This window comes from Elephas maximus, chromosome 1, assembly GCF_024166365.1.
Source record: "Elephas maximus indicus isolate mEleMax1 chromosome 1, mEleMax1 primary haplotype, whole genome shotgun sequence".
Lineage (NCBI taxonomy): Eukaryota > Metazoa > Chordata > Mammalia > Proboscidea > Elephantidae > Elephas > Elephas maximus.
Window position 1 is genome coordinate 121,422,871 of NC_064819.1, and position 13,044 is coordinate 121,435,914.

Genomic DNA, 13,044 nt, shown 5'->3' on the forward strand with positions numbered 1-13,044 from the left:
TCTGTTAAAGCAAACAGTTATAACAATTATGTGCAATCTTTCAGCTTCTATGCTCTGCCTACCATATATTTATTCAAATCCAGTTCAACATTTCACTTTATACTAACCAAGCAGAAATGCTAAAAGAAAAATTGTGTTTATCCAAGCATTTTTGTTTAGGTTGTTATTTTTTTTAAGTTTTATTTCTAAATAAATATCCTATCTTAGTTTTCATTGGCACAACATAACCAAACTATAAAATTTCCTTCAACGGTATTAAACAGTGAAAGGAGTTCTGTCTTATTTCAGAAATTACACAAAATTTGTATCAGAAAAAATGTTCAAATGGAATTGAACGGGACTTTTTTTTTTTTCAGGACTCAACATATCCCATTGAAAGTGAGACTGGGCAATCTATTGTGTAGTGTTGTGACCTATAAAATAGACTTTATTGATAATGCAGCCACAAAGGAGAATATAGACCTTTAAATAAATAAAAGCGACTATATACATGATATTGTACATAGGAAGGAAGATGAAATGAGCCAGAATAATTTTAGGAAATTTCCCTTTTTTTCTGAAAGTATGCTTTTTATTGCAGTCATAAACTTTAATACAGATCTTTTTGTTAACACCATTATTATATAATATTAGTGGCAACCACATGAGCGCACTACCATATTTCTGTATTTTTTCAAAATGACATTAGAGCTGTCATCAAAGTATAACACAGAGATGGCGTTTAATTTGGTTGGAGCACAGCAAGGCTTTGGTACGTGGTCAGGGAACATCAGATGAACCTGGAAAAGAAAAAAAATGTTTTTTTTTTTTTCTTTTTTTAAGAAATAACGTAACCATTCTATTTGCAGCTTTAAAGCAATATGCTTATTTTATTACTCACAGTCAGACACCCTTAAGCTGACCACTTTTCTCCGAGTTGTGTTCAACGGCAGAGGAGAGGAGGGTTGGTAGTGAAGGAGGCTTAAGCATTAATGCCTAGGATCAATCCGCAGTTCTAGTTATGTGTTTGGGGGTTGAAAAAAAAAAAACCCACCAACTAAGGAAAACTCCCTCTATGGAAGAGTCAGTGGAAATTTTCCTGGGGGAAAGATCATGGGAACTAGCGCTGAGTTGCTTTGGGGTGAAATGACTATATGTTTCATAAGAAAGTTATCGTGCAAAACAGTGAACACATACAGTTGGACTGTAGAAAGATTCGGATATAAGAATTATTTCCTAAAAGAATAATTAAGTAATAAATCATAAAAGTTATACCAACTATTAATTTTCCATGGTAGAGGGATCATAAAATCATAGCAAAATACACTCCAGATATAATCCAGTAACTTACTCTAAATCAATGATTTCAACTCTTCTCCACAGAATTTGTTTACCAGATTGGCTGGAGATTAATATCCTTTTGCTTTCTTTCCCCCTTCCTGCTCTCTAAACAAGTGCCAAAAATTAGGCTACACAAAAATCAGAAGCAAGGGGCATAGGTATTTTCAAATTGAATAGCCATCCCTCCAAAAAAAGTCTAAAAAACGTGGCTGTACCTGAAAATGGAAATGCCTCAGTAAAGGGTTTATATTCTTTTTGATCAGACTGGCAGTCTGCCTCTGATTTGCAATAATTGAGCCAGGAGCCAGAGCATGGTTCCCCCCTTTCCTACCCACCCACTTTGGCCCTTCCCCCAAAGGAGTTTATGGGAAGCCCTATCGATGAGTCTTAAGGGATCTACAAAAATCCAATACAGCCTCTTAGAGTTTTGGCTGCACAACGTTCTGGCTGAAATAATATGGAAGCACTGCATGTGGATAAAAACAGCAGGAAAAATGAGGTGATCTGACAAAAACTTGAAGTTTCCTAAGACCTCACAAAACTAAAACTTGGATAGTTTCTACAAATTTCAAATGCAGCTTGTGTCCCTCATCAGCTTTATCTTCCACAACCCACACATATATGATTGATGACCCCATTTCAATGGCCTTGGCAACCTCATGAAGCAGACATTGAAAAAATGGATGGCTCTTGAACCGTTTCTCAAACATATTAGTCACAAACACGCTTTCCTTCAACAACAAACATGCCTGTCTTCTTGTTTCATATCCGACACAGAACAAACGTACAATGCCAGGAAAAAAAAAAAAAAAACTTCCCATGTAGTACATTTCAGTTTTGCAAAGACTTATGTCCTACATTCTGGGACAGTGGTGCAAAGAAGGGTCTTGTTCCAAGCCCATATCAGATTTTCTTTTTAATGTTTGTTTCTCAACACTGTCTTCAAGACTACAGTCCTAAAAGCTGGTATATATAATTATATATTTATAAGAAGGAGAAAAAGAAAAATGAGAGAAAGGGGAGAGTGTTTGACAAAGGACTTTTTTCAGTAAGTAAGCATTTGCTTAGCCTGAGGAAAACTTTGATACATTAGATACTTAGCTAAGGAAAAGAAAGCCTGCTTTCTGAGTCTTCAAAATGACAATAAAGAGAAGCAAAGAACTTTCTGAGAAATTAAGTGGAATTTCTCTAAGAGTGGCTGTTCCTCTGTGACCATACAGAAAGAGATTGGTCATGGCTGTCTCTTCAAGGGATAAAACAGCAACATTTCTCTCTATCTGATAGGCTATCATGTCACCACGATTTCTCCATAGACAAGGATAGAAGGCTAAACTTCTCAGGGATTATTTTTTCAATGGAAGTTTGAACACATCTTTCCTTACAGAACATACCTACACTCCCTCCCCAGAAATACTATTCCATATCAAGAAGTATTTATATTTACAGATGGAAAAAATGAAGGCACATCTAACCTTGAAAATCCCCCAGGAATTTGCTCTATAAATTATATATGGCACTGAAGTAGGCAAACTCATTGGTCAAGAATCAATCAAAAGAAGATTTACAAATTACTACTTTTCTAAATACATATTTGCCTTTATCCTTCTGTGTCTTTATACCACAAAGTTATCCCCCAAGTTTTTGAGAATACCCATGCTCTAGTTTGTCAGAGATGTGCATTTTTAGTGTCTAGCTAGTCTGTGGCCCTAATCCTTACCTCATGAAATCAGTGAAGATGCCAGTAAAACATCATGTCATCCAAGGATTTGATCTGTCAGTTTATTTATACCATTCCTTATTTAGAAGGAAATTGGGATACTCCTTCCATCAGCTTTAAATTTTAAATTAATTATTAAAAAATAGACTTCTGGGGTCAACTCCTCAAAAATTCTGATATCAGTTCTATTTTGGGGGATGGAGTCCTAAATGAGACTTACCCAAAAAGGTAGTATTTTTCTAAAATCCACTGTGTTCCTACCACTATCCATCAAAAACCCCACTCCCATATTAAGTCTTGATTCTAAAATAATGAGTTCCCTCTCTTCCCTCCTAAACACATATAATTAAAATTTTCATATTAACTCAAACACTAGTTTGGAATTATATTATACAGTTTACTGCTCCTTCTAGAACCCTCTCAGTCTTCCAGGGGTTGTTCTTCTGTCACATCAATAAGTCATGAGCCATAAGGTACATTAGACTCTTAAGATGTTTCATGAGTTCATTAGACACAGTTTGACCATTTAGAGACCATGAAGTCAACATTTCATCATTTTGTTCATGAAAGTAAGTCTAGGTTATTAGAATTCAATAACTGCTAAGTTCCTGAGTGTGGGAGGTAAAAAATGAAGGGTGAACTTCACCCTAAAGATCATTAAAAAAAAAAAAAAGAGTCAAGAAATAGAAGTTAGCCTTATACTTATATTCTACATGGAAGAGCTTTCACAGTACCAAAGTATGGTGTGGAACATTCTTAAGTAATTAGAGTAAGAGCCCTCAGATGAAATTCAGTACAGCTATTTTATTATTCAGTGTTTGTAATGGTTACTAATGAATTGTAAGATTAGAAGCAGCCCCTGGGAACCTGTGAGATTAGTCATATTGCAGAGTGAAGAAATCAGTGCAGAATGACCACTTCATGTGATTACTCCAATTTTCCTAGCTGAATCCTTCCCCCATTCTGGAATCAGGGTTAGTTGTTAAACCTGCCTGCAATTCCTGACTACACCCACTATTGTCACTTTGGCTCTAAGAAGTAACCAAGAAGTTTGAGAAGAGAAGATAACGCATTGATAATTTTAGACGGATGCTTTCCTTGAAAACAACTTCACGTTGTGCTGGCATAAACCACTGGATAAACCATTTCAATCCTACAAAAACGAAGCATACCAGAGTCTGAACTATGGCGTGATTGGTGGCATTCATATGAGCATTGAGTGGAAAAGAACATTCTCCATCACAGTAAAATGCAGCATATCCTTCTGGTGCTATAATCCAGTCCTAAAATATACAAAACACAAGAAAAAAATAAAATCACCTAAAGAAAAATAATTCTTAAAAAATGCACAGGTATATTTCATCTGGATAGGTATCTCTTCTTGACCCAACAATTATTCTAATGGGATAGTGCTCCCTTTAATTTAATTTTTAAGTTGATGTTTATAACAAACACATAAATATTTTTACAAGAAATTGTCCTCTGTAATTTCTCCCAGGAGGTTGCTATGTAAGATAGTCTTATTATGTATTAATCCATGTATTCATGAACAAAACCATAATCATGAAATAGCACTCGAAATATTGTTTAAACAGGAAATGATGAACTCTGGAAAGTTCAAGTGAACCAGAAAGGAAAAGAAGAATAAACTTAATTGAGATAATTCTCATTACTTTTTAATAACTCCTTCCTGGTTTTAGAAGTCTGACAACCTCTTAAGGCTTTAATATTTGTTCCATGTGCTGTTTTGATTCTCATTCCTGCATTAACTTTATAGTCTCTTCAGAAGAAATGGAGCAAATTTCTGAAAAATGTACACAACAAATTTTAGGACGCTAAAGAATTGGCAGATGGAATGATTGCCCTGGTTTTGTTTTGGTTTCGGTTTGTTTTTCCAGAGAAATAAAACTTGGTACAAAACGAACTATCCATATTGAAGGTTTATCATAAAACTTGAAAACTTTTATGTTTTAATATTACTTCTCAATAAAATATGTCATTTTCAGAGAATACATTGTAATGAGATCTATGAAGTCATCTAAAAACTTCAGTTTAAACTCTCACTCCATAACCTAACCCACTGCTGTCGAGTCAATTCCGATAGAGCCCTTAAAAGTGATTTAGGCTAAATCCTCTTCAACTATTGTGAAACATATTTGAAAGAGAGCAGTAAGTTTTTCAAGTGCAAGGCTTTTTTTTCTTTTTCCTGTTTCATGATGGTTCTATTTCTTAGACTCTGATAGCTTGGGACCCTAAGGAGGCAAATGGAGCTGCTTATGTTAAGCTGAACAAATACTCTCTGTATGAAAATTAAGAGTTGGTGATATTTACATGACGGCATTTTTTTTCCACTTCACAAATATCATACGGTTATATTTGTTCTTCAGCTGAAGTTCTTTTTATTTTAAAACCTACTAATTATGTTTTGATAGTGAAAGGACAATAAAAGAAGAAAAATTATGTAGATAACCCATATACTGAAAAATTGTGTCAAAAATCATTGATTTTTGTGTTATAGAAATTACTGACAAAGATTACAAGTTACTAAGCACTGATGATAAAGCAGAAAAGAAGCACCTAAGTTGACTGAATGGTCTTACCTGCCATCCCAGGTCCCGGAAACTCACATAGAGCTCATGCTTCTTACAGGCTTGTTTTTGTTCACTTGTATTATAATCTGAATATAAAAATCACATTTAAAAAAATGAAGTTATAAAATATAAGTTGTAATCTTAAAGCTAAAGCTGCTTACTAACCATATGATCCTTCAGGAAAGTCGGTTGTCCTAAGTTTCATCTTTTATAAAATGTAGATAATACATTTTACTTTGTGAGGTTCTGAGGAGGATCCAGCTAGACCACAGCCTGGTGTTTGCCACGTACTAGCTGCTCGATGAATGCTCATTAATTATTTCATTCATACTGTAAACCCAACCTAATGCCACTGAGGTACTTCTAAGAGTGACCCTATAGGAGAGAGTAGAACTGCCTCCACAGGGTTTCCAAGACTGTAAATCTTTTTTTTTTTTTGGTACTTTTGATGAAGGTTTACAGAACAGACTAGCTTCTCATTAAACAATTGTATACATATTGTTTTGGGACATTGGTTGCCAACCCCACAACATGTCAACACTCTCCCCTTCTCAAACTTGTGTGCCCATTTAGTTTCATTTTGTTTTATGGGCCTGTCTAAATTTTTTTTTTTTTTTAATGTTTGGGTGAAGGGTGAACCTCAGGAGCGACTTCAGTACTGAGCTAAAAAGTGTCTGGGGGCCATACTCTTGGGGTTTCTCCAGTCTCTGTCAGACTAGTAAAGTCTGGTCCTTTTTTTTTTTTTCTTGTGAGTTAGAATTTTGTTCAACATTTTCTCCAGCTCTGTTCTGAACTCTCTATTGTGATCCTTGTCAGTGCAGTTGGTGGTGGTAGCTGGGCACCATCTAGTTATAGTGGACTCAGTCTGGTGGAGGCTGTGGTAGATGTGCTCCATTAGTTATTTGGACTAATCTTTCACCTGTGTCTTCAGTTTTCTTCATTCTCCCTTGCTCCTGAAGGGGTGAGACCAGTGGAGTATCGTAGATGGCCGCTCACAGGCTTTTAAGACCCCAGATGCTACTCATCAAAGCAGAATGTAGAACATCTTCTTTACACGCTATTTCATGACAATTAAACTAGATGTTCCCAGAGACCATGAAGACTGTAAATCTTTACAGAAGCGGATTGCCACATCTTTCTCCTGAAGAGCACCTCGTGGGTTCAGAAGCCAAATACTTAACGACTGCACCATCAGGACTCTTTATTTGTACCTGGGGCTCTGGTGACACAGTGGTTAAGAGCTATGGCTGCTAACCAAAAGGTCAGCAGCAGGAATCCACTAGCCGCTCCTTGGAAACCTTATGGGGCAGTTCTGCTCTGTCCTATATTATCGCCATGAGTCAGAAACAACTCGACGGCAACCGGTATAGTGGTACCTAATAAATTCATATGCATTAGATATTCATGCAATATTTTAAACATCTTCCATAACGCAGATCCTGGGAAAGTATCGACTAAGATCTTATTTAGTTGATTTTATTTTGATAAATATCTTAAATGGAGCCCTGGTGGTGCAGTGGTTAATAGCTTGGCTGCTAACCAAAAGGTTGGCAGTTCGAATCCACCAGTTGCTCCTCGGAAACCCTAGGGGTCAGTTCTACGCTGTCATATAGGGTTGCCATGAGTCAGAACTGACTTGACAGCAACAGGTAGGTACAGGCATCTTAAACACAGTATACCCAAAATTGAGCTTCTGATCATCTCTCAAAAATCTGTCCCACCTGTAGACTTTTTCATTCTTGGCTGGTGGCAGTGGCCCCGAAAAAAGAAACTTGGGATTAAAACACACTTCTTTTTTTCTCTCACCCCCACATCCAATCTGTCAAGAAATCCTACAACTCTACCTTTGAATCATCTGCTCTTACCGCCTCCATCACTACCATCCTACCTTTTGGTCCAAGCTATCATCACCTCTTGCCTGGGTTATTGCAATATTCACATTGCTGTTCACCCTGCTACTGCCTTTGTTCCTCTATAACACAGCATCCAAGTGGACCTTTTGAAAAGCAAATTGTACTATATCACTCCCTTGCAAAGAGTTTCAAAGTGGCTTCCATATGACTAAGAGTGAAATATCCTCATAACGATTTACAAGGCTCTATGGAATTTTGGTCACATTATCCCTTTGACTCATCTCCTACCACTCTTCCTCTCTGTTATGGACTGAATTGTGTCCTCCAAAAGATATGTTGAAATCCAACCCTTCACACCTGTGACTGTGACCCTGGTTGGAAATAGGGTTTTTTTGTCATGCTAATGAGGTCATACTAGAATAAGGTTTATCTTAAATCTAATCCCCTCTAAGTGAAGTGATGTCTTACAAAAAGGAAAAACAGACAGGGAGAGACACACACCAGGGGAAGATGCCATGTGAGGATTCGTCTACAAGCCAGGGAACTCTTATGGTTACCAGAGCTGAAGGAGACAAGGAATGATCTTCTGTTAGAGCTGACAGAGCATAGACCAGCTAATGTCCTGAATTTGGACTCCTAGCCTCCAAACTGTGAGACAATTAATTTCTGTTCTTTAAAGCTACCCACTTGTAGTATTTTTACAAACTAAGACACTCTCCTTTGCTCCATTCCAGTCATGACACTCCTTATACACAGGCGAGGCTCATGCCTACCTTAGGATCTTCACTCTCACTATTCCCTCTCCCTGAAATGTTCCTCCCCTGGATATCTACCGGGCTAATTCCTATATCTTCTTCAAGTCTTAGCTTAAATACTCTCTTCTTGGTGAGGCCTTCACTGACTACTCTGTTTAAATTTGCAACTCCTACCCCCAATATTCCTGATATCCCTCACTTTGCTCTGATTTTTTTCCATTTCACTTATCACCTTTGAATACAGTATCATTTACTACTTTATTATGTGCATTGCTTAATGTTCTGCCCCTACTAGAATGTACATTCCACGAGAACAAGCATCTCTACTCAGTTCACTGGTGTATCCAAAGTGCCAGAAACGGTGCCTGGTACACAGTAGGCATTCAATAAATGTTTGATGATTTAATTAATGAATTTCTGATATTGTCCCACAAATAATTGGAGGCACAGGAAATACACCATTTTCATTACGTATTTTGAAATGTAATCTTAAAAATTCATACTTTTTAATACTTGTTTTAAAGTAATTAGGAACAAATGCAGAACCCCACGCTTCCGTGTAGAAAAAGTAAAACACTGAAGAAGCACACGTTTTACAAAAAAAAAAAAATCTTTCTACGTTGTGTTCTTTGGAGCTTATTCACACTTTTTTGGCGTTTATTCTAAAAGCTAACTGATATTTCCAATACAAAAAATATGAAAGAGGTAAAAACATAGGCTAGGAGAGCAAGAAATATAATTTATTTTAAAAGAATACAGTTAATTTTTTCTCATAACAGTCATCTAGGGCAAATAACTAAAGCAGTTTACTATGAAGAAACAGTTCGTGTTAAGGTGTCTTCTTCCAGTTTATCTTCAGCCTCTAATGGACATGCAGGCAAATGGAAGATCAAAGGGGCCTGTCTGAGGGGGGCTGTCAGCTGCCTTTCACAGGTACTTCAACTACTTATTTATTTTATGTCAGTCTGAAAAATGAGATAATGATTAACTTTGGAACTCAGGGTTTCTTTTGTTTTTTACTTTTACATTAGAGCTACTCCTACTGTGTAATTACCTTCATTAAAACGAATGAAATATGTTGATAACAAGAGAAAATAAAGGAGAGAGAATTTATTTGTGACCCAACACTCTTGCTTCTTTTGGGGAAAATCCCCCTTTAATCCCAATAGCACAATGACAAAGAGTTAACTTGGTCTTTGCAATAATAATTTAACACGAAGTTCAAAAACATGAAATGGATAAGTTCCCTGTATCGTTTTTAGAGAAAAGGGGCAATCAGTTCTGGTACCAGTTTGATTGCATGAGTGTCTTGATGTTAAAGAATAGGGAAAAATGGCAGCTATGCATTAGATCAAGGGTCAGCAATTTTTTTTTTTTTTCCCAGTAATGAGCCAGATAGTAAATAGTTTAGGCTATTCAGGTGAAAATGGGTTGTGCTTAACTACTAACATACAAACCCACCCAGTGGTGCCGCAGAAGAAAGGCCTGGTGATCTGCTTTCATAAAGATTACAGTCGAGAAAACCCTACAGAGCCATTTTACTCTGCAACACACAGGGTTGCTCTGAGTCAGAATCGCCTCGATGGCAATCGGGTTGTTTTTTTGTTTATACTGTGTCCATCTCAACCACTCAGCTTTGCCACTGTAGCATGAATGTAGCCACAGACAATATGTAAAAAAATGGGCATGGCTGTTCCAATAAACTTTACTTATGGACACTGACATTTAAATTTCGTTTAATTTCCAAGTGTCACGAGATACTAGTTTTCCTTTGATTTGTTTTTCAAACATTGCAAACTATAAAAACCATTCTGAGCTAATGGTCAAAACCAGGCAGCAGGCTGATTTGGCTCATGGGCCTTACTTTGCTGACAATGATGGAAATATTTATTCACTTATTCTTGTCTTAATTAATAACATTGACTATGGATAAAAGCACTGTAGCCAATAACATTAACTGCCCCATAATAATCCAAGGAGCTGCTGGTGGATTTGAACTGCTAACCTTTAGGGTTAGCAGCCAAGCTCTTAGCCACCATGCCACCAGGGCTCCCAAAATGCTACAGACTACACATATGGTTATTTGGATTGTATGTTTATTAAAAAAATAGAAAGGAACACATAAAAGTCAAAATGTACCTATTCCATCTATGCAGGTTTTCATGCAGGCTAAGCGATGTATATTATGTAACACTGCATAAAGGTAATGAGTAATGAAATTTATAACAGACTCTAGTTCCAAGAGCCTGGTTTTATAGAGCATTATGACCATATGCTTATTCTGTCAGGAATCAAAATTAATAGATACTGAGTGAAGTAAACGTTGTACCCTAACCAGCAAAGCCTGCAGTTAGGTTGACTATAAACGGTTGGCAGAACAAGCTGTGGGAGGAAGGGGTAAGTAGATTAGATTTATGCCTTTAAAAAAATATTGATTGGCCGCCTTTAGGAGATTAAAATGAAATGGGCATAATGTTACTGTTAATGAGCTTGCCTACAAATGAAGAGACACACCAAGGCTTACTGAAGATATTCTAGTGCCACAGCAGACGGCAGGAAAGTCTGCTAACATGCCTCCATGACAATACAGGTGTTATAAATGCAGCATTACTCTGTTTTGTCTCTTTAGGGTAATAATACTGGGAAACCAGTACCAAAGTATTGAAAGTATTGGTAAATATTTTATGCAAACTTCTTCAGGGTCAAGTTCTAGAAACAGTATAAATTTAATCTTATTCTTGGTTTGCTTTTTAAAAAAGATAATTTTGTCTTAGGAGAAAAAATCATGACAAAACAAAATACATGGAGGTTCAAAGAGGTAAAAGAAAAAAAAATTCCTTAGGTCTACATAAGGTTCATTGGGTCTGCACAGTATTTCCAGAACAAACAAACAAGGGTTAACCTAACTATGAAGGAGAAAGGAGAAAATCAAGTACAAGAAACTCCATGTACCAGTATTGTTTTTTTTTTCCTTCAGAATATACTATTAGCTTTTGTAAGGGAATAAAATGTAGATTAATCTACAAAAAATCCCAAATAGCATTTAGCATTTTAAGTGAGACAACAGTTTAAAGATGCCAAATATGATGAGATACTGCTGTTTCAAAGCAAACAAGATGTTAGTATTGTCGCTCTTAGTTCCAAAAGGAAAAGGGAGAGAGGAAGTCAGCACCTACAGCATCATGGTGGGTGACCTTATGTTAATCAATGTGTGGAAAATAGAAAATGACAAAAGAATGAAGGTACAAGAGGTAAAGAAGTAGAAATGATGCTACAGTAGGCTATTCAATAATGTAAAATCTGATATGACATTAAAATCAAACCCAAACCCATTGCCCTCAAATCGATTCCAACTTATAGCTACCATATAGGACAGAGTAGAACTGTACCATAGAGTTTCCAAGGAGCAGCTGGTGGATTCTAACTGCCAAACTTTTGGCTAGCGATGGAGCTCTTAACTGTTTCACTTCACCAGTAGGGCTCCCAATATGGCCTTGGAAGTAGTGAAATTCATGATAAAGCCCAAACAAATCACAATCCCTCCCACCTCAGAGAGGGAGGATTTCAAATACTATCGCCACTATAGCTTAATCCCCATCTGCCATACCGAGTGAATTACTCGCTTAAATTTATGCACACCCCAGTGGGAATTATGTTATTTATTTGTGTAGGGACACCTGTGTTTGTCTATGTACAAATGTGTGACACAAACAACACAGCATAATAACTATCTGGTGTGCTTGCTTAACTCTGCTGAGCAAAGCATGCATGTGGTTGACCTACCTAACATTCCCACCATAGAGTTCATTGACATAAAAACTGTCCACAGACCTGAGTGTTCAACTGCCTGCTGTTGTTGCTTTTAGGTGCCATTGAGTAGATTTTTGACTCCTAGCAACCCCATGTGATAGAGTAGGACTGCCCCATAGGGCTTTCTAGGATGTAATCTTTACAGGAGCAGATTGCCAGGTCTTTCTCCCATAGAACTTTGAGTGGGTTCCAACCATCAACCTTTTGGTTAGCAGCCAATTGTGTAACCCTTGCACTACCAGGGCTCATAACTACTGGCTAAACCAAAACCAAACCCATTGCCATCAAATCAATTCCAACTCACAGAGACCCCATACCCGCCAAAAACCCACAGCCATCGAGTTGATGCTGACTCTTAGTGATCCTATAGAACAGAGTAATTTTCCAAGGAGCATCCAGCGGATTCAAATTGCAACCTTTTGGTTAGCAAATGAGCTCTTAACCATTGCACCACCAGGGCTCCAACCAGCTGCTAGACATCTCTAAATTAAAGTTTCCCAGAAGCCTCCTACTCACTATTCTACTTCTGACCTCACACTCCTTTGACGCTCACTATTTTGGTTAGGAAGAGCACCAATCGCCTATTAGCACAAGCCAGAAAATTGGGTAAGTTTCTTGATTTTTGTCTAGTCAAATCTGACTCACAACAGCCCCATGTGTTACAGAGTAGAACTGAGCTCCATAAGATTTTCTTAGCTGTAATCTTAACAGAAGCAGATCACCAGGCCTTGCTTTCTCATTGCTGCTGGGTGGGTTTGAACCACCAACCTATCGGTAAGTAGCTGAAAGCAAACCATTTGTACCACCAGCGACCCATTTAGGTCTTCATTCTAGTTCATCTGTTGGCAGTCCTTTGCACTCTAAGCCATGCCATACATCCTCACTATTCTCTTCAGGTAACTTTGAATCCTAAGATAATACTTCATATCCAATCTCTTCCGATATCTCTGACCAAAAGTCTTGTGTCTCTATAGAATTATTTTAGTCCCTTGCCTGTA

General features: G+C 37.3%; 1 protein-coding gene across 1 annotated transcript in view; it reads right to left on the reverse strand.

Annotated features, from left to right (window-relative positions):
- Window positions 1-207: 207 nt before the first annotated feature.
- The window catches only part of BMP5 (bone morphogenetic protein 5), a 141,668-nt gene continuing 128,831 nt past the window's right edge, over window positions 208-13,044 (reverse strand). The window contains exons 5-7 of the mRNA XM_049894630.1: window positions 5,638-5,714; window positions 4,210-4,320; window positions 208-779 (exon numbers count right to left, since the gene is read on the reverse strand). Of these exons, the coding sequence (XP_049750587.1) occupies window positions 630-779; window positions 4,210-4,320; window positions 5,638-5,714 (338 nt within the window). The 3' untranslated portion in view covers window positions 208-629. The remainder of the gene's footprint in view (window positions 780-4,209; window positions 4,321-5,637; window positions 5,715-13,044) is intronic.